A 20706-nucleotide genomic window follows, 5' to 3' on the forward strand; every position below is an offset into this window, starting at 1 on the left:
GGGAGTGAACCTGGGACTCCTGCATTGCAGGTGCATTCTTTACCCACTGAGCCACCTGGGAAGCCTACCCCACACACCCCACATAGAAATTGCAAAAAAGGATATGAATGATCCTCAACATCACTAATTATTAGAGACATGCAAACCAAAACTATAAAGAAGTATCACCTCACATAGGTCAGGATGGCCATCACCAAAAATTCTACAAACAACAAGTGCTGGAGAGGATGTGTAGAAAAGGGACCCCTCCTACATGTTGGTGGGAATGTAAACTGGTACAGCCACGATGGACAACAGTATGAAGATTTGGGGGTGTCAGTGGCACTAAGGAGCAGCACAGAAGCACTTCATCAGGGGAATGGAGGCCAAGGGAAGAGTGAAGGGAATAGAACATCGGTGTTGTCATGTCCGAGAGATGTAGCGTGAAGAGCTTCACCTTTAGAACTAGAGGACACCAGTGATCACTACCTTTCCACATAGCTGGGAAAGGGTCATATGAGGACACAGTGAGAATGGGGCCAGGTACAAGCCCAGAGAGAGCTTTCATCAGAAACCAGCCCTACCAGTACTTGATCTTGGACATCCAGCCCCAGAACTGTGAGAAAATAAGTTTCAGCTCTTTGAGACACTCGGTCTATATTTTGTTGTGGCAGCTCTAGCAGAATTGATAATCATGGCCATATAGAAAACAGTAAAAGTTAAAAAGTGCAAACAAAGAAAATTATCATAATTCTGTCACACAGACTTCCAGAAAATTTGAGGGATATATTTTTCTTATCTTTAAAAACATATTAAGAATATTCTCTTTCATCATCAAATATGGATCTCAGAATATGTTGAGCTTTGTAGAATAATAAAATCCTTAGTTTTAGACCTGCCACGGTTTAGGGATGCTGGAGTGACATGACGGAAATCTTTGTGGTGTTGGAATACTGAGAGATCTTGGTTGCACTGACAGTTGCAGGAATCTACAAATATGAAAAAGACATGGAATTACACACACACATCGTACCAATGTCAGTTTCTTCATTTAAATATTGGACAATCATTATATAAAAATGTAATCTTTGTGGGGAAATGACTGAAGATTACACAGGACCGCTTGGCACTATTTTGCAACTTCCTCTTAATCTATATTTCAAAATAAAACTTAAAAATAAAAAAGTCTGAGTTCTCTGAGCTTGCAGTACCTCTCTCCTCCCCTGGGAGGATTCTTGGCTTTTTTTTTTCCCAGCATGGCCCCCAAACACCAGTCTTCACTTCCACCACAAGCTAAGAAACCAAAGAAAGCAAGGCGGATTCCTGTCTCCAGGTCAGATGAAGCATCTGCTTCTTCAAATTTGCTGAAGAAAGAAAAAGAATAGCAAGAAGCAAGTGAACATGTTGATGAAGTGCAAAGTGAGATAGACTTAATGAACAAGCCGGTGAGGAGATTTTGAAAGTAGAATAGCAATATAACAAACTCCACCAACCATTTTTTCAAAAGAGGTCAGAATTGATGGCAAAAATCCCAAAATTTGGGGTAACAACATTTGATAACCATCCACAAGTGTCTGCACAGCTTGGGGAGGAGAATGAAGAGGCACTACATTATTTGACAAGAGTCAAAGTGACAGAATTTGAAAACATTAAATCAGGTCACAGAATAGATTTTTACTTTGATGAAAACCCTTACTTTGAAAATAGAATTTTCTCCAAAGAATTTCATTTCAGTGGAGGTGGTGATCCATCTTCAAAGTCCACTGAAACCAAATGGAAACCTGGAAAGGATTTGATGAAACGATCAGATCAACACAGAAAAAGGCCAGCAGGGAGAGACAGCATCAGGAACCAGAAAGCTTCTTCACCTGGTTTACTGATCATTCGGATGCAGGTGCAGATGAGTTAGGAGAGGTAATCCACAGATGATATTTGCCAAATCCATTACAGTACTACTTGGTTCCTGACATGGATGATGAGGAAGAGGAAGGAGAAGAAGACAACAATGATGAAGAGGAAGAAGGATTGGAAGATATTGATGAAGAAGGGGATGAGGATGAAGGTGAAGAAGATAAGGGGGAGGAAGATGAAGAATAAGATAGATGACTAATGAAAGGAACACTAATGGATTCCAACCTTTTTTGATTTTCACCAGTCCTTGGGAGCAAGTTCCAGTCTTTTTTTTTTTTTTTTTTTTTCCTTTTCTCCTCTTGTTCTCTGTCACCCTGTTTTTAAAGTCTCTTTTCTCCTTTATACCACAGTTCACAACTTATTTGGCAGGGGGAATGCCTTGAGCAGAATTCAACGGGTAAAGAATCTCTACCCACTTCTGTTCCAAATTCATTTTTATCCCTTGTTGCCTCAACAAAATCTTTATGAAATCAATACCACCATGCTCTGTGGGAAAAAAACAAAAACCTTCTGCTCCCTTAGCTCTGCCGGAAACTGGAGGGTGCTAGGCTCCTGTGTAGTAATGCATAGAATTCTAGCTTTTTTCCTCCCTTCTCTGTATAATGGGCTCAGAGATTACACTGTGTCTCTATATGAATATGGACAGTTAGCATTTACCAACATGTATCTGTCTACTTTCTCTTGTTTAAAAAAAGAAAAAAATACTTTCAAAATGGGGTTTATAGAAGGTTAGCAAAGGGTGGGTTTTGGACATTTTTTGGCATGTTTAATTGTGATGTTTAATGGAAATCCTTGCAGTTTAAGATGACACTTTCAAAATAAAATTATCTCCCAATGATGACTTGAGCCCTGCCACTTGATGGGAGAATCAGCAGAACCTGTAGGATCTTATTTGCAATTGAAATTCTCTATTGTAATTTTGCTCCTGTTTATTTGTAAACTTTTCTTTCTGTTTCACTGGAAAGGAAAGATGATACTGTTTTAAATGTTAAAAGTGTACAAGTTGCTTGGTTACGATAAAACCAAATGTGTACACGAAAGAAATTTTTTAATCTGTTAATGTTATGCCCGATGTCCGAATCCCTGAGCGGGAAGAGAGAAGGCCTCCAAGACAATGCAACTCGCAGGAAGGGAAGTTTATTACTGACTCGAGCCAGGACTCTCCGCCCGCAACCAACGCAGTGGTGAGAGTCAGAGAGCCCTGAGCCCAGGCTGTTACACAATTTTATAGGGTGAGAAGCGGATTGGTTACACGTTTGCAAAACAATTTCATTGGTCAATACTTTCGCACGCAAGGGACTTTCCTGGGGGTTTCCCCCGGTTCCTAATTTCCTAATTGGCAAACATCGGTGAAAGCTAATTGGTCCTAATTGGCAAACAGTGGTCATTGTTAAGCGAAAACTACCTGATAGTAGGAAGGCCTACTCCTAATCTAAGTTGTGTTACTTCTGCTCGCCTCACATTCCCCCCCTGTCTGTTGTTCAAATAGAGGAATCTTCCTCTTTTCCATCTTGGGCCGCTGACACTATAAGTGGACCCAGGAGGGTGGAAATTAAGGTAGTTGAAAACAAGACTCAAACCATCTCTGCTGGGCTTCCCTTTCTCTTTCTAATCAAGACCATCTCAGACAAGGAAGTCAAAGACTTCTCTAAATGACTGATTGATTCTCTTACCACTCTTTTATGGTCTGCATAGAAACCTCACAGACCCTACCCTGTTGAAAAATCAAGTCATCTACAGCAGCTCGTAGGGAGGAAAGCCCTTGGCCTTGCAGAGAGAGTAAAGCTTGGTTCACCCATATCTGAGGTACTTGGCCCTGCGGGTTGCGCCACACTCAGGTCTACCAAAACCACTGTAGTGCAGTCAGAACCCTTCCATACACCTCTAAATCCAAGTCTCTTGAGGATCTGAGAGGCACTGCTACCCTTCTCCTTATTCAACACAGACACCACGAAATTGGCAAAGCAGGCAAACTTCATGGTATCTGTCTCATCCAAAGAGGAGCAACCCCCTTGTAGAACGCCTTTAAGCCTTCTTCCTTATACATTTTGGGAGCTGCATCCCTCAGAATGTTACCATAACCTGGTTGGGTTTGAATTCGAACTTTAGCAGCTTCCATAGCCTCACTCAGAGCCTCATTAGGGGAGTTCTTGAACCCCTGTGGGAGGTGGGTTCAAGTTAATTGTCAGCAAAGAATTCAGTACTGGCAGAGGCAGCCAAATACAGTGATGTGCGCCACAGATAGGCATTTTCCTCTCTAAGTATGTACTTCATAAAAGCCAAACTTGCAGAGCCCCTGCAGGGAGTAGCCAATGAGGGTTGGGGCCCATCCTTTGGCCAAACCACGGAAACCATTCTCTTTGAGTGTAACTGAAAATCCATTAAGAATGCCCTTGTACTTCTGTGGGTCCACCTGCATACGGCATTTCACTAAATCCAGAGGAACAACAGCAGTGTGTGTCAGACCACAACTTAAGACCCCACTAAAGCCACACAATGCACAAAACTTCACGGAGCCATATTCGGCAGCTCCAGCTTTCCTTTGCCCATCTCTTACATAGCGGCTCCCATCGGTGAACCATACTAGCTCACTGTTGTCTAGGGGTACATCAGTTAAGTCTTGTCATGCCGCCAGGGCCTCAGCCAGTATCTCGCTGCAATCATGGAGCTACAAACAGCTGGAATGGCTTATTTGGGTTAGGCAGGGCAAGGGCTGGGGCTTCTAGTAGGGCCCGTCTGAGTGTCTGGAAAGCCTGTTTCATTGGCTCAGTCCAAGTCCAGTTTGGGGTCTCTTTACTTCCCTCATACAAGGGCCGGGCCTTCTCAGCAAACCCCACGATCCACAGTCTGCAATATCCAACAGTCCCCAGAAACTCTCTCACCTGGCGGGGGGTCTTGGGCCTTCATGGCCTGGGTTAGCCACCTTTGCCCCTGCCTGATCTTATGCCCCAAACAGGTGACCTCTTGCTGGGCTATTAATTGTGTAGCAGAAGGACCTCTGGGTGGCAGGTCCTCACTCAGAGCCTCTTGAACCTCTTTGGGATTACTGATTGGCCTTCCCCCTCGGTCCACTCAAAGGCAAATATCTCCTGGCTCTGGGCCGCCAGGGGTAGGCTGAAAAAGGCATCTTTCAAGTCCAACACAGTGTACCAAGTGTACTCAGGCAGCAAACTGCTCAGGAGGGTATACGGGTTAGAGACAGTGGGGTGTATGTAACTCACCCATTTGTTGAGTTCTCGCAGGTAATCTGTCCCCGCTGGCTTCTTAGTAAGGGGGTGTTCCAAGGGGATTGACACCGCTTGAGAATTCCGGCATCCATGAGACATCGAATGTGGGGAGTGAATCCCCGCCGAGCTTCCTGGCTCATGAGGTACTGTCTCACCCTCACAGGAGTTGCCTAGGCCTTTAGCTCGATGACAACCGGATGTCTGTTTGGCCAGTCCCATCCCTGCCGTTTCAGCCCAGGCCAATGGGTATTTATTCATCTCTTAAGGCTAGGGATCCAAGTCCATCCATGACTGTCATTCTCCCAGTTCTGTAGGCTTAACTGAATAAAACCCAATGGCCTCTCCTTTCTTCCACAAAATGTTAGCTATGACACAGGAATGGGATCTCATTTCTCTCCATTTCCTACTTTAACCACTCTCTCCCCAAGAGTGCTCACCTGCTTAAGACCCTCTCTAGGAGGGACAGATGTTTTCACAATATAGCCCACCACTGATCAGCAAGGTAAAGTGCCACAGCTGTGAGTAATCTTCAGCAGAATTTTCCAGTTCCTCATGACTGCAATTCTACTTTTCGTTACCCAGGACTTGGGGAGGGGTGCCGAGTCTTGACTCCCCTAGTCACTGTCTTCCCCCGCATATAGAACTCGAGTTCCAGGGGAGATTCTCTCTCTCTTGGTTGTACCTCTCCTCAGGTCCCTCTTAGGGCACTCATTTTTCCAGTGCCCCTGTTCTTTGCAGTAGGCACACTGATCTTTCTTTAGGGCCTGCCTTTTTGGTTTCTGTTTTTCTCCCGTCCAGGGGTCTCGAGGTTCCCTCAATTCTGTTCTTGCTTTTATCCCCGCAAAAAGAATCTGGGCTAGCTCCCTCTGGTTCTTCCGGTTTTCCCTCGTTCTATCCTTCCTTATCTTCTCAGCTAATTCCCTTTCCTCCCGTCGAATTCGTTCTTCCCTTTCTTCTGGGGTCTCCCTATTATTAAATACCTTTTCAGCTGCTTTCAATAAATCCTGTATCATCTGTTCTCCCAATCCCTCTATCTTTTGTAATTTCTTCCTAATAGCTGGGGCTGCCTGATTTACAAATGCTAACAGGACTGCGGCACGTGACTCCTCAGCCTGGGGGTCCATAGGTGTATATTGCCTGAAAGCTTCCATTAGCCTCTCTAGGAAGGCTGTCAGGCTCTCAGTGGGCTCTTGCCTTACTAAATCGGCTTTCTTGCTGTGGCCCGCAGGCCAGCCATCAGAGTCTGGTGGTACACTCGGAGACGCTCCCTACCTTCCGCTCGCTCAAAATCCCAGTTAGGCTGCAACAGAGGAAACCCCTTGTCCACGAGATGAGGCTGGGCAGTTGGCCTCCCGTTGGCCCCTGGGACCCGTTTCCACACTTCTGCCAGAATTTGCTCCTGCAACAGCTGCTGACAATCGTAGTGAAAGGAGAGTTTCACCTGGTTGGGCTCTAGTTACTGAGGCTCACTTATTGTAGGGCCTTCAGAGTCCACCAGAGTGTAGCCCTGACCGGGACTCATCAATTGCCCCACAGCCATTCACCTGTTCACTGAAACTCCTGCCTGCCTGCCTGAAAAGAGTCTAATTAAAAACCAGAGACAATGCCAGCACACACACAAACACGGACAAACACGGAGAGCCGAAGACAAACACACAGACAGACAAACGTCGGCCAACAACACAGCACTGGGTTTTCGGGCCCCCTGACCAGACCAGACTCGGGATCAGGAGAGGAACTCTCCTTCCCACAGAGCCGGCTGCCTTCCAGCGTGCTCACTGGCCTCGGCCTTATGCCGGCTAGAGAAAGCTTTCTCCTGTGCCAGATACCTCCCTGGTTTACAGCAGGGCCCCAGAATTACTCTGGGCTTTTCCTGTGCCAGATACCTTCCTGCTTTGCAGCAGGGCCCCGGAATTACTCTGGGCTTTTCCTGTGCCAGATACCTCCCTGCTTTGCAGCAGAGCCCCGGTTTTACTCTGGACTTCCTGTCCTGCCTGAGACAATGCCGGCACACACACAAACATGGAGAGTCAAAGACAAACACACGAACAGCTGACAACACAGCGCTGGGTTTTCGGGCCCCCTGAGTTTTCCTGGGCACTGGTGCTATTATCTATCCTTCCCCTCTGTCCTGGAAGTGTTCTCTTCCCCCGGTAAAGGGATCCCAGGTGAGCCCCCATATGTTATGCCCGATGTCCGAATCCCCGAGCTCCGGGAAGAGAGAAGGCCTCCAAGACAATGCAACTCGCAGGAAGGGAAGTTTATTACTGACTCAAGCCAGGACTCTCTGCCCGCAACCAACGCAGTGGTGCGAGTCAGAGAGCCCCGAGCCCAGGCTGTTACACAATTTTATAGGGTGAGAAGCGGATTGGTTACACGTTTGCAAAACAATTTCATTGGTCAATACTTTCGCACGCAAGGGACTTTCCTGGGGGTTTCCCCCGGTTCCTAATTTCCTAATTGGCAAACATCGGTGAAAGCTAATTGGTCCTAATTGGCAAACAGTGGTCATTGTTAAGCGAAAACTACCTGATAGTAGGAAGGCCTACTCCTAATTTAAGTTGTGTTACTTCTGCTCGCCTCACAGTTAATATATAGCAAATAAATAATTCTATATTCACTCTGAACCAAGGTCTTCATACATGCAAAAAGACCAATAAAATGAGTCTTCATGTTTGATATAGGAGGTCTTCATATATCAAAACAATATAAAAACCACTTTTGAAGAGTCTTGCAGTACAAATACCAGTAATGCTATGCAAATGCTTAGAAATTTAAAAAAAAAAAAATGCTTAGAAATTTCAGAGAAGTAATCATCAGGCAAAACAGGGGAAAGAAACATCCAGACCAGTGATTTCCCGTTAGATTATGAAAAGCAGCATGTGTGTGTGCCAAGTAGCTTCAGTCATGTCCCACTCTTTGTGACCCTATGGGCTGTAGCCTGCCAGGCTCCTCTGTCCACAGGATCTTCCCGGCAGGCCATGCCCTCCTCCAGGGAGTCTTCCCAACACAGCTATCGACCCCATGTCTCTTCAGTCTCCTGCATTGGCAGGTAGGTTCTTTACCACTAGTGCCACCCGGAAGAGCCCCGTGAAAAGCAGAAGTCATACTGAAAGCCAGAAGTCCCTCCCCCACACACAGAGGAAGATAAGACATCTTCTGTGGCTGGGCTTGCTGGTCTCTGCATCATGAGAAACAGGTATCTAAGTCTGCTTTCAGGTAAGTAGAATTATAATGATGGAGTTAGACAACTAAAGCTGTCTGAGAATTTTCTCTGTTCTTTACTTTTAGAAGCTTTTGCTTTGTTTCTGGTTTTCCCACTATCTTTACAAAGGAAAGCAAGGAAGGAATTTAAGAAGGGTATTAACTCAATTATGTTAAGTTCTCAAAGGAGAAAATTGGTGAAACTTTTAATTAGTTAATTAATTTATATTTTTGGTTGTGCTGGGACTTCGCTGTTGTACATGGGCTTTCTCTGTTTGCCGTGCACGGGGGCTCCTCTTGGTTGCAGTGCACGGGCTTCTCATTTTTGTGGCAACTCTCTCTTTTTAAAAACTTCTTATTTCGTATTGGCATATAGCTGATTAAGGGATAGGCTAGCCACTCCAGTATTCTTGGGCTTCCATTGTGGCTCAACTGGTAAAGAATCGCAAGCAATGTGGGAGACCTGGGTTTGATCCCTGGGTTGGGAAGATTCTCGGGAGAAGGGAAAGGCTACCCACTCCACTATTCTGGCCTGGAGAATGTCAGGGACTCTATAGTCCATGGGGTCCAAAGAGTCGGACACAACTGAGCAACTTTTACTTTTACTTTTCATAGCCGATTAACAATGTTCTGATAGTTTCAGGTGGACAGCAAAGGGACTCAGCCATACATCTATACGAACCCACTCTCCTCCAAACTCTGGTGGCTCCTGTTGTTGCAGAGCATGGGCTCTAGGTGTGTGGGGTTCAGTAGCTGTGGCCCATGGGGTAAAGTTTTTCCACAGCATGTGGGACCTTCTGGACCAGGAATCGAACCTGTATCCCCTGCATTGGGAGGCAGATTCTTGCCTATTGGACTACCAGGAAAGTCCCAAGTTGGTGAAATGTATTCCTAGTGGAACTTAACAAAGATTTCTAATTTTACCACCTGTATTACCCCAGGTTCTCAAAAGGAACAGAACCAATAGGATGAATCTACAGAGGTGAAAAAGGATTTTATTTAAGAAACTGATTCATGAGATTGTGGAGGTTGGAAAGTCCAAAAATCCCAAGGACCAGCAGCACACTGGAAACCCAGGATGACCTGATGTTGCATCTCATGTTTGAGGGCCTCCAGAAGTGATTTTTTTTTTTTCTTCAAGGAGGTCAATTTTTTTTTCCTCTTTGCCCTTCAACTGATTAGATGAAGTTCACCCAGATTATGGAGGATAATGTGCTTTATTCAGAGTCTACTGATTGAAATGTTAACTCAGAAACAGACTCACTGACTTAGGAAATAAGATTATGATTACGGGTGGAAGTGGGGGATGAGAGATAGATTGGGGGTTGGGGATTCACATGTACCCACTGCTATATTTAAAATAGATAATCAACAAGAACCTACTGCATAGCACAGGGAACTCTGCTTAATATTCTGTAATAGCCTAAATGGGAAAAGAATTTGTAAAAGAATAGATACATGTATATGTATAACTGAATCACTTTGCTATACACCTGAAAGTAACACAACATTGTTAATCAACTATGGTCCAATATAAGATAAAGATGAAAGAAATGATTTTTCCTACCAAACGATGCTAGTTCATGTAACACCTTCACAGCAATGTCTAGAATAGTGTGGGACCAAATATGTGGGTACAGTGGCCCAGCCTCATTGCTATGTAAAATTAACCATAATATCAACTAAACCTTATTAGTCTTCAGTCATCTAAAACTGTAGTAAAGCTCATGCTATTATGCTATTACTGCCATTGCAGTAAACCAAACCAGTCAGTTCTAAAGTATATCAACTCTGAATATTCATTGAAAGGACTGATGCTGAAGCTGAAGCTCCAATACTTAGGCTACCTGATGCAAAGAGCTGACACTCTGGAAAAAACCCTGATGCTGGGGAAAATTGAGGGCATGAGGAGGAGAGGGCAATAGAAGAGGAAATGGTTAGATAGCATCATCGACTCAATGGATGTGAGTTTGAGCAAACTCTGGGAGGTAGTGGAGGACAGAGGAGCCTGATGTGCTGCAGTCTACGGGGCCACCAATATTTGGACATGACTTAGCAACTGAAGAACAACAGCTCATTTTTCATTGGGGAAACTGTGCTTCAAAGGACAGGTGGCATTTCCAAAGACATGTGGCCACCAAGTGAAAGTTTGTATGCAGACTTGGGTCTTCAAATCCATTCTCCACCAGGATCCTCTGTCACATAACAGTGTTGAAATGGCAGTACCACCTGAAAGAGGAATTCTTTTTTATCTTTGCCCAAGAAGAAAGATCCTGTAAGGCACACAGCTCTGAAACGATTTTCTTAGGGTTCATCTGCTCACTTGGATGAGATGACAGACTGGGTACTGTCTATAGGGTAGACTTCAACACTTTACAGCCACACTGGTTTCATATCACAAAGCCTACTGCTGTCAGATTCATTCCAGGGTTGGACTGAGACCGAGGGGAAGAGCTGTGACCTCAGTGCACTATGGAAAGGTCAGGAGCTCATCTGCAGGGAACCACAGCAGCCACGGCTGCTGAACCTAGAGAAGATGCTTATCCAGGGGAGACTGGATCTAACTGCAGATACCTTAGTTCTCATATCTACCTGTCCTCACCCTCTCCTGATTCCAGGGTTCCATGTCCTTCTGACATCATCATGAGGTAGGGCTTGCACTGTCTAACTCCAAACTTGGACTGTCTAACTGCAATATCCATGTTCTTGCTATGTGTCCTGAAATATGTAACTTCAACAGGAGAAACCATCCTGGAGAGAAATCCAGAGAGATTTCAGCCACTGCCAGAGGACAAAGAACCTGAGTATGGGCAAAGGCACCCCATGCCGAGGACTTTCTTCCCCCTTCAAATGTGCCCCCTTATTTGGGAGAGGTTGGAGTTTCTAAGATGTGTCTTTGTCATCAGCTCTCTGTGTATACTCTGTCCCTTTAAATCTAGCACCTGCGGTTCCATGAGGGCTGTGCCTGTCAGTAACTGATTCCTTGGGGAGTCCCAGGAGATGCAGGGGAAAGGCAGAGTCCTCGGTTCTGTGCAAAGCACAGGAACCTTGGGGAGGCTGCTGGAAAGTGGTGGGCAGCAGGGACATCACCATCTCCCCAGGAGGCAATGGCCACATGGAAAGTGTTGAAATTGAAGCTCCATTTTCCTATCTTTGTCATCTCTGTCTTTCTGCCCCAGGACTCTTGGTGCTGCTGCTGTTTCCAATGGGACCTACAGCCCAGAACAGTAAAGGTGAGTCTGGGGGAAGGTGGAGAATGCATGCCAGGGTCTGGGTTCTCTCACCAACAAAGGAGAGAAGGAGACTTATTTTCCAAGTGAGGTTCAGAAATGGTTCTCTGGGAACAAGAGAAGTTGTTTCTTCTACCCAAGTGCCCAGAGTGTTCTGAGCTCTTCCCCTTTGGATAGCATCATCTCTCCCCCTCCTCCCTCCCTTCCCCCCATTCATGCTTCCTTCTTCTGCCCATGGACCCCCAGATGATAGCTTTCTTTCATTCTCTGGAACTTCTGATGATGGTCTCCATCCCCATCTCTGCCCCCCACAGCCTGTGCACTGCGGTGCCCTCCGAAATCCTCATGTGTCAATGGCAACGCCTGCCGCTGTGATCCAGGATTCATTTCTTCTTCTGGGGAGGTCTTCACGGACCCCTTGGAGAGCTGTGATGGTACGGAGACTTGGGGTGGTGGCAGGACATGCAGAGAATGTATGGTACAGCCCAGTACCCATGGGAGACATGGGTATTCAATGGGTGCCTCAGGCTTTGTCCTCAGAATTGTCAAGCACAGAAAAAAGAAAAACAAAAAGATACAAAGGTGGAGAGATGAGACATGACTAATCCTGGCTTCCTGGAGAGGAGCTAGATCTCCAGGAGTCTGAAGTTTGAGCCTTGGTTTGTCCTTTCAGGACTGAGGAGGGAGATGCAGAGCTTCTACCCACTCCCCACTTCAGCACTGCCCATTGTGTCCCAATCTGGGGTGCCAGTCAGAGGGCTAGGAAGATCAGAGCTGACTGCACAAGCTTCAGGGATGGCTTGTTCCAGCTGGATTCTAGACTCAGCAGTATTGACCAAGAGTCTAAATCTTTCCAAAAAGACATGGATTATGTATCAGGCCCAGTGCTGCAGAGTCAGGTAGGGGATGCGGATCTCTGTCTTGAGGGGACACACATCTTTGGGAGGTGACCCTTTGCCTTGTTGTGTTCCAGACATCAATGAGTGTGGACCACCCTCACTAGCGTACTGTGGAAGTTCAGCAGACTGCCAGAACACAGAAGGGGGATACCACTGCACATGCAGCCCAGGATTTGAGCCTACTTCTGGGGCAACAATATTCCAGAATGAGAGTGAGAACACATGTCAAGGTAAGAATGATGCTGCATTTTCTGCCTCTCATTCTTGAGGTTTCAGGGCCAAAATGCTGAGTCATATCTGAAGCATCCAGGAAACAGGACCTTGGTTACAGGTGTAACACCCAGGTCTGAGTTGGGACAGTTTACAGGTACCTGTCCCACCTGCACAGAGAGACAGATGATACGAGCCAGGGACCCAGGTCCTGGCTTTGCCACCTGAGGGCTGCATGTATGACACTGGCCAGGATACTTATTCAGAAATCACTGTTAACATGGGAAATGTGATAATTTAATTGTGATTTTCTGTTTCCTTTTTTAGGTATGCCTATCTAGCACAAATAAAACCAAAAGCAGCTTTGTCAAGATCACTATGCGATCTGGACAAGTTACTTCACCTCTCTCTGTGACCCAGCTTACCTAACTATAATCTCTGTGCCCCAGCTTATCTAACTATAAAAAGTTGGGAGGGAATTATGGTGTTTACCTCATAGAATTGCTGAAAGGTATATGAGGTCACAAAGCACAAAACACTGATGGCTGCTGGGCTTTTAAATTATGGTCATCATGATCTAATGCACCCTCTCCAGGATGGGCATCCCTGAGGGCTGTGCCCAGGGTGGGTGCTCAAGAGCAGCTGTCCTGGTCCATTCCCTCCTTCACCAGGACCAGGAGGAGCATGGCCTCCACACATCACCAGGCTTTTCCCCACTTCCAGGGGGAGCAGGCAGGTAGAGAAAGGGGCAGGGGGTCAGAAGTGGGTCAGACAGGACTCCAGAGAGGGGTCCATGAACAGGGATAGACCTGAATACTGCGAATGGGGTGGGGAGGAGAGTGAGGGTGGGAGGTGAGAAGGATGCTGAGCTCAGGGTTCAGAGGACTCTGAAGAGTGTTCTTTGACCCACCCCGCTGCAGGGAGAAGAGCCAGCAACCTTGGGGCCCAGTCCCTTCCCTCCTGCCCTGCAGACAGAGGGCAGCGGAGCCTCCCTGGTGGGAGGGAAGAGGGGACCTGCACCTGTGTGGAGTCTCTGCTAACCCATAGCAGCCTCAGTGGGTGGCTGTTGTGCTTGAACTCGTGACCTGGTCAGAAGACAGAGCCTTCAGTAAATTAGTAAAGGTCCCTCATCTCCAGGCCGACTGTGTGTTTGTGGAATGGAGATTGAGTCGACGTTCTTTCCCCAATTTGCGTCATTGGCCAGATACTCTTGTGCAGTGAGCAACCTGCACAACTGCACGTGGTGATCATTGATCCCACTCAGTGGGTCTGCACTAAGCGGGCTGCTCACCCATTGTTGTGAGACCCTCCAGAGACATAGATGTAGAAGACTGAAGTGGGAGGGGACCTCAACAGACCTCAAGGTGGATGACAGGGAGATAGCCGCCTGCTGGTTTGCATCAAAACCTTCTGCCTGAAGACCTAGATCTGAGACAGGCTTAGCTGGATTGTCTTGCACTCGCCACCTAAGCATTCCAGCCCTCGCTGCACCCAAGTACATGTCCATCCATGTCCAGGCTGTGAGGTCTGCTATGAGAAGACCTAGGCTGGGTCCCTGGGCTCCTTGTTCAACTTTTCCAGGCATCAGACGGCTGTCTTGTGTGCCTATCTAGTCTCCCAACCCTCTCTGAACCCCAACACTCAGGACCTCTGCAGAGGGTCTCTTCTGGATGTTCAGAACATCCCACTGTCACATGGCATCTTATCATCTTAAAACAAAGGAGGAAGTGACATTCACACCATACTCAGTGTGGTCACAGCACCGTGTGGTCCAGAACACTATCTGTCCTCATTGCCATTGTTAGTGCTGTCTGGGAGAAGACCTGCCGCCACTGGGGCCTCTGAGACCCTGGGTCACGGTGTCTGGGGCTCCATCCAGAAATGTGAGAGGAGGAAGACTCAAGGAATGCTCCACTGTCCCCAGCCATCAATGACCCTGAAGGAAACTGCCTGGAGAAGATGCCTGCTGGCACCCTGACACAACATCTCAACTGCTCAGCTTCCATTTATTTCCCCACCCAAGTCTCCACCTGACCCTCTCCCATAATTTCAGTTCATGGACCTAAGGTAGCTCTGATGACTGGGGCCTGGGAGGATGTTGTGTCAGGGGTGTGGCAGGGTGACATCAACCCCCAACCCACTGGAAGAGTCAGGTAAATGAAGAGGTTTCCATCTGGTCTCAATGATAGGTTGTCACCAGAGACCATTTCCTCTACTAAGGAGGTCAACTCAGACTGCACAATGACCCAGACCATGTGAGGACAGAAGGTGGGGGCTGAGCCCCACCCAGCAGTGTGCACATGTCCACATCTCTAGTGTGAGGCCAAGTGTCAAGATGACAGAAACACCTGCCACCCTTCACCCATGAGCACCTGCTCCCTGCTCCAGCCACCCAGCCCTCGCCCATCAAAAGCCTTGCTCAGCTGCAGATTCTCATCACTTCCTGCCAGTCTGGGGGACGCCTTCATGGGAATCACATAAAGGCACCTTCACAGCCCTAAAGCTGACTAGCCAGACATCAAACCCACTGTCCAGCACAGCCTGGTGTCCACTGCTCGGGTGGCCTTGGCCTTTTTATCATCACCCGCATTTTCTGTGGAACTGCCCACAAGCCTTATCCTTGAGCTGCATGACTCAGGGGTGGGTCTTTGTCCATGTCCACGGAGCTGGAGTCTCAGAGTTAGCATGGATGGAAGAGCACTGTCCTGCCAGGGTCAGCAGGATTCAAAGAGAACTCAGCTGGCAGCATTCACTCTGGGGAAGTCAGGAAAAATGCATCACCGGGAGCCAAGATGGGCTCTGCTCAGGGAACACAGCTGTACTCGGTTCCCAAGAAGACTCACCCAGGCCTTTGTCCAAATCTTTAGCCTGGGACACGGGCAGCTGTGATGTCACCATCCCAGCTGGGAGCTTCCCAGGGAGGCTCACAGAGTCAGAGATGGCAGACTGGGTAATTTGGGCCACTTCTGGCCACTTCTAGACAACAGAAATTCCGGGTCACCATGCTCATCCATAGGATACCTCCATATGAATGAGGAATGGCCCCCACTTACCAAAGAAGAGAGATCAGGCCCTTCTGGATGCTTCTATACCAAGAAACGTGGATGACACCCAGGCTGGAAGTCTGTCCACAGCCACAGGCATCCGCAAGGCTCTCCTTCCCCCTGCAGACGTGGACGAATGTCAGCACAGACCCAGAGTCTGTAAAGGCCGCAGCATCTGCATCAACACCAAGGGCAGCTACACCTGCCAGTGCCCACCCGGCTTGGAGTTTAACCCAGAGGACCCGAGGGATTGCACAGGTAAACCCTTGGAAGACAGTGTGAGGTGGGCCTGCAGCTGGGGAAGGAGCTGAGGTGGTTCAGGGACCCCAAGAAAGAGGGAGACAAGACTCAGGTTCCTGTGACACCAAGGGCCTGCCGGGGCCCTGCCCAAGGATTGTCTCCATGAATGGTCCCACCACAGACCAGGGACTTAGTCTGAACATCCCAGAACATCCCAGACCTCATCCCTTCCTCATCTGTCACATAGGATCAGAGGGAAGTGTCACCTCTGGCTTTCAGAGGGGGAACCTCAGTCCAGGGCTAAGGAGAATGTGAGTAAGCGCCTTGATGAGGGAGTTGAGCTTCCATGACTCAGTTTCTATCTTTGCCTCATTTTTCTTCTTAAAAATAGGGACAATGTCCCAGCTGGAGTCATGTTAAGGGTAGCTGCCATGACAAGCTTTGGCAATGAAGAGGCAGCAGCACTATGAGGAGAGGTGTGTCCTCAGTGCAGACAGTGAGGAGCTGGGAGACCTGGACTGGACAAGACTGGTCCTCTGAGTTCTGTTCTAATGAAGGCAGGGATGCAGCTACGGATGGCAGTGGTGCCTCCCCATCACTCACCACATCACCCGTGGGCCATGATCAGTGCTACAGCCTCCCTGGTTAGGAGCCCATCAAAGGTGCCCCCACAGAGCCTCCTGCACCAGACGTGAAGGAACTCAGCTTGGTCTGGGATCACACCTGCACCCACAAAGTTGTGCCCTGTCCACCCTGCAGGGAGGATCTGAGCTTATGGAACTTTTACATTAGAAAATGCCATCACATATTTGTATCCCAGCAGGCCAGGTAGCTTGCAGAGAGAGGGTGTCCCCAGAGAGCAGTGCTAAGAAATCTGAGAAGGGGTATGAAGAATGGGTGCAGTGAGTGAAGAGGGGTAGCTCTGATCTGGCTTTTTCCTTAGAGAATGAATGCACCTCTGGGAGAAACCCATGCCACAGCTCCGCCCACTGCCTCAGCTTCATTGGCAGCTTTGAGGGATGCTGCTACCCCTGCTGGAAGCCTATCCCTGGGTCCCCCAAAGGCTCAAACAACACAGTCTGTAAAGGTCTGGAGCTCAGCTGCTACACTCTTGGAGACCCACACTCAAAACATCTTGTCACATACTCACTGGTACCCACACAAACCAAATAGAAAGATCACTGGGGGTCCCCTGCTGTGTAAGGTGTTAAGCATTTTGAGGTTAAATGTGAAAAGATCTTGGAGGGGTGGGGGGTCTTAGAGAAGGAGCTGGGGTACCAAGCGGAAGGCTCCCAGGGACCCCAGGCAACAGCTAATTACCAACTGGAAAGAGGATATTTCAGTATTTTCACAAGCTGTACTTGTCTCATCTGCTGTCTGTCAGAACTCTACACACTTCCTATATATATTCACAGCGTCCACTACTCAAGGATGTGCTGTCCTTGATTCCAGGAGGTGGCATCACTTCCTGGGAGGAAGGAAGCACTAATTGGAAAGTAAGGGGGCACAGCGAGGAGAGGAACCTTATCAGACCGGGGCAGAGCCTGACTCCCTTCTTTGTGTCCCCAGATGTGGACGAGTGCAGCTCCGGGAAGCATCAGTGTGACAACTCCACTGTCTGCGTCAACACTGTGGGTTCATACATGTGCCACTGCCGCCAAGGCTGGGTGCCTAAACCTGGATTCCGAGATAAGCAAATGACCACCATCTGCGAAGGTACTTGTCCTGCCCTGATCTAAGACCCACCCACAGCAAACACAGATGCAGCCACACCTAATGAACTGCTCCCCCGTCCCCTGCAGAGATCCCCTTCCCCACCTGGACTGCTCCCCCTGGAATCAAGAGCCAGGTGAGTGGCCCCAAAGTGACAGTCAGCAGGAAATCTCTCCGCAAAGCCCGTTCATTTCCTCCAAGCTCCCACACTCACATGAGGCTCTCTGACCACCTTGTCTTCTCCCCCAGGCGCTCTCTCACTTCTTTAAAAGAATCCAGGATCTGGGCAGAAACTTCAGCTCGGCCTCTGTCCTGAACACTGTTCGGGTAAGGGCGGGACCCAAGGGAGGCAGGGGGAAGCATCCCATAGAAGCCTTGGGAAACTTTGGTCTGGAAGGGGACACCCCAACAACAAAGGCGCTCTCTCCGAGGCTCCACCTCTCCCACAGGGTGGGTGGGAAGAGTGGACATGTGTAGTGACTATTGAACACCACGGCACACCTACTAATGCCCTTTCCTTTCCCTATTTCTGGATATTGGGTTTACATCATCCTTGACACTAATGAAAAAGCTTGACTTCTGAGTGGCTGGATTGCAGGGGCAAAAATTACCCAGGGAATCGCATCCCATACCACCTGTATCACCCAGTCTCTTTAGTCTGTTCTCTGTGACTGGGTCATACCTTCATATGGCCTCTCAGATGCATGGGCTTTGTGTCCCCATCCCCCCAGGACCTCCTACAGGAGATGGGTGATCTGCTGGAGAACCCCAGGGACCTGAAAACCCTGCCCTTATCAGAGCAGCGCTTTGTGGTCACTAACCTGCTCTTTGGCCTGGAAAATGTCCTGAGAGGGGTGAGCAAGGCACTGCCTAAAGGGTCATGGACCTTCAGTTCATCTGCAGGCATAGGTAAGTCAGTACCTGAGCCTGACCGCAAGGTCCTGCTTTGCTTGTTCCCTGCCTCCTTGCTCTTCCAATATCACTAGAGCAAAGTGACCATGCTTATATCTCCCAGTTAATCTCTTAAACAAATTAAAATAAAAGGTTAACAGCAAAATAGTTGAGAGGGATTAATAGGGACAAACTTGTAGTTGTAAAATAAATAAAGGGATGTAAGGTACCGAATCTGAAGAAGGAAATGGCAACCTGCTCCAGTATTCTTGTGTGGGAAATTCCATGGACAGATTAGCCTGGAGGGCTACAGTCCAGGGGGTCGCAAAAGTCAGACACGATGTAGTGACTAAACCACCACCCAGAATGTTCAGCATAGGGAATGTAGTCAATAATATGTGGAAATGAATGGTAACTAGAGTTAGTGTGGTGATCATTGTATAATGTATGATAATATCAAATCATTGTATCGTACACCTGAAACTATTATAATATTCTAGTTCAATTGTACTTCAGTGAAAAACAGAGAGAAAAAAAGGTTAAAAAGAAATGAAAAACCAAACTGTCATTGTAAAATGAAGTATCAGCAAAGGAAATAATTATACGGAAGAATTTATGATAAAATATAAATGGCTTCAAAACAAGACCACCTGGTAGCTCAGATGGTAAAGAATCTGCCTGCAATGCAGGATACCTGGATTTGATCCCTGGGTCAGTAATAGCCCCTGAAGAAGGAAGTGGTAATTCACTCCCAGTATTCCTGCCTGGAGAATTCCAAGGACAGAAGAGTCTGGTGGGCTACAGTCCATGGGATTGCGTAGAGTCAGACAACTGAGTCACTAACACTTTCACTTTTTTTTTTTTTTTCAAAAGAAAACAAGGTATTAAGTTTGGAAGTGTATAAATCTAGTATTATTTGCTGTTTAAGTCTGATTTGTTTTATTAAGTTGAAATGCACTTAATATAAATTCACCATTTTAATCAGTGTGTACAATTTGGAGACATGTAGTAGTGTATTCGCAGAGGTGTATAACCTTCACCTCTATTTCTAAAACATTTTCATAATATCAAAGGTATTCTCTGTCCACTAAACAGTCACAAATTTCTCCTTTCCTTCAGCCCTGGCAATCAGTTATTGGCTTTCTGCCCCTATGGGTTTCCATCCTGGATAGTTCTTGTAAATAGAAATAAATATATTATATTTCCTATAAACTTTTGGGTTGTTTCTACCTTTTGACTGTTGTGAACAGTGCTACTGTGCATATTGATGTATAAGTATTGGCTTGAATATCTATTTTCATTCATTTGGGTCACAAAGCTAGGAGTGGTATTGCTGAGTTATGTGGTAGTTCTATTTTCAACTTTTTGAAAAACTACCTATTTTCCCAAAGCGGCTATTTTTCTATTTTCCATTGTCAACAGCAATGTACAAGGGTTCCAATCTCCTAATTGTCAGTGACACCTGTTGCTTCTTTTTTTTTTTCTTTTTCCTTTCATTATAGCCATTCTAGTAGCTGTCAGGACAGATTGCATCATGGTTTAACCTGTATTTCTCTAATACCTAAGGATGTTTAATATTTTTTTATGTCATTGTTGAGCAATTTTGTATCTTTCTTGGAAATATGTCTATCTATTCAAGTCCTTTTGTCTATTTTTTTTTCTTTTGGCCATGACATGCAGCATGCAGGATCTTAATTCCCTGATCAGGGATTGAACCCAGGTCACCATAGTGAAAGTACAAGTTATAAGCAATAGATGGCCAGCAACCCTCCATCATGTGCCTATTTTTAAATTTAGTTATTTGGCATTTGTCTGTTGAGCTGTAAGAGTTCTTTATATATATCATATATATATATACTCATATGTGAGTATATATATATATATATGTAAGAATTCTTTATATATAAGACTTCTTTATTTATATAATGTATTTCGTATATTCTACTAGTAGACCGTGTGATATATGTGAATTGCAGATATGATCTCCCACTCTGTAGATCATCTTTCCACTTACTTCATAGTCTTTTCACTTTGATGGACATATGCTTAAATATGCTTTAAATTTTGATAGAGTCCATTTTATTTATTGTTTCTTTTGTTGCTTGTGCATTTTTAACACATCTAATAATCCATTTCCAAATCAAAGATCATGCAGATT

The 20706-nt window shown here is 46.7% G+C and overlaps 1 protein-coding gene, 1 long non-coding RNA gene and 1 pseudogene across 5 annotated transcripts in view; 2 read left to right on the forward strand and 1 right to left on the reverse strand.

Annotated features, from left to right (window-relative positions):
• Positions 1 to 745: 745 nt before the first annotated feature.
• LOC133061821 (uncharacterized) lies at positions 746 to 7426 on the reverse strand. Its single transcript, XR_009694043.1, has 2 exons — positions 5112 to 7426; positions 746 to 968 (listed from the first exon to the last, which is right to left on the reverse strand). It is a non-coding gene; the product is annotated as an uncharacterized LOC133061821 (long non-coding RNA).
• On the forward strand, positions 1236 to 2076 carry LOC133061820 (protein SET-like; annotated as a pseudogene).
• Positions 7427 to 8047: 621 nt separating the features above from the next.
• LOC133061822 (adhesion G protein-coupled receptor E2-like) overlaps positions 8048 to 20706 on the forward strand; it is a 63251-nt gene continuing 50592 nt past the window's right edge. For 2 of the 4 annotated variants that reach the window (XM_061150049.1, XM_061150048.1), the window contains exons 1-9: positions 8048 to 8336; positions 11501 to 11554; positions 11866 to 11985; positions 12525 to 12680; positions 15831 to 15962; positions 17514 to 17660; positions 17747 to 17793; positions 17907 to 17984; positions 18389 to 18566. In XM_061150049.1, coding sequence (XP_061006032.1) covers positions 8306 to 8336; positions 11501 to 11554; positions 11866 to 11985; positions 12525 to 12680; positions 15831 to 15962; positions 17514 to 17660; positions 17747 to 17793; positions 17907 to 17984; positions 18389 to 18566 — 943 coding nt within the window. In that variant the 5' untranslated portion in view covers positions 8048 to 8305. Of the gene's footprint in view, positions 8337 to 11102; positions 11126 to 11500; positions 11555 to 11865; positions 11986 to 12524; positions 12681 to 15830; positions 15963 to 17513; positions 17661 to 17746; positions 17794 to 17906; positions 17985 to 18388; positions 18567 to 20706 lie in introns of those variants that run through there. The other 2 variants (XM_061150050.1, XM_061150051.1) reach the window with 2 other exon arrangements.

This window comes from Dama dama, chromosome 9, assembly GCF_033118175.1.
Source record: "Dama dama isolate Ldn47 chromosome 9, ASM3311817v1, whole genome shotgun sequence".
Lineage (NCBI taxonomy): Eukaryota > Metazoa > Chordata > Mammalia > Artiodactyla > Cervidae > Dama > Dama dama.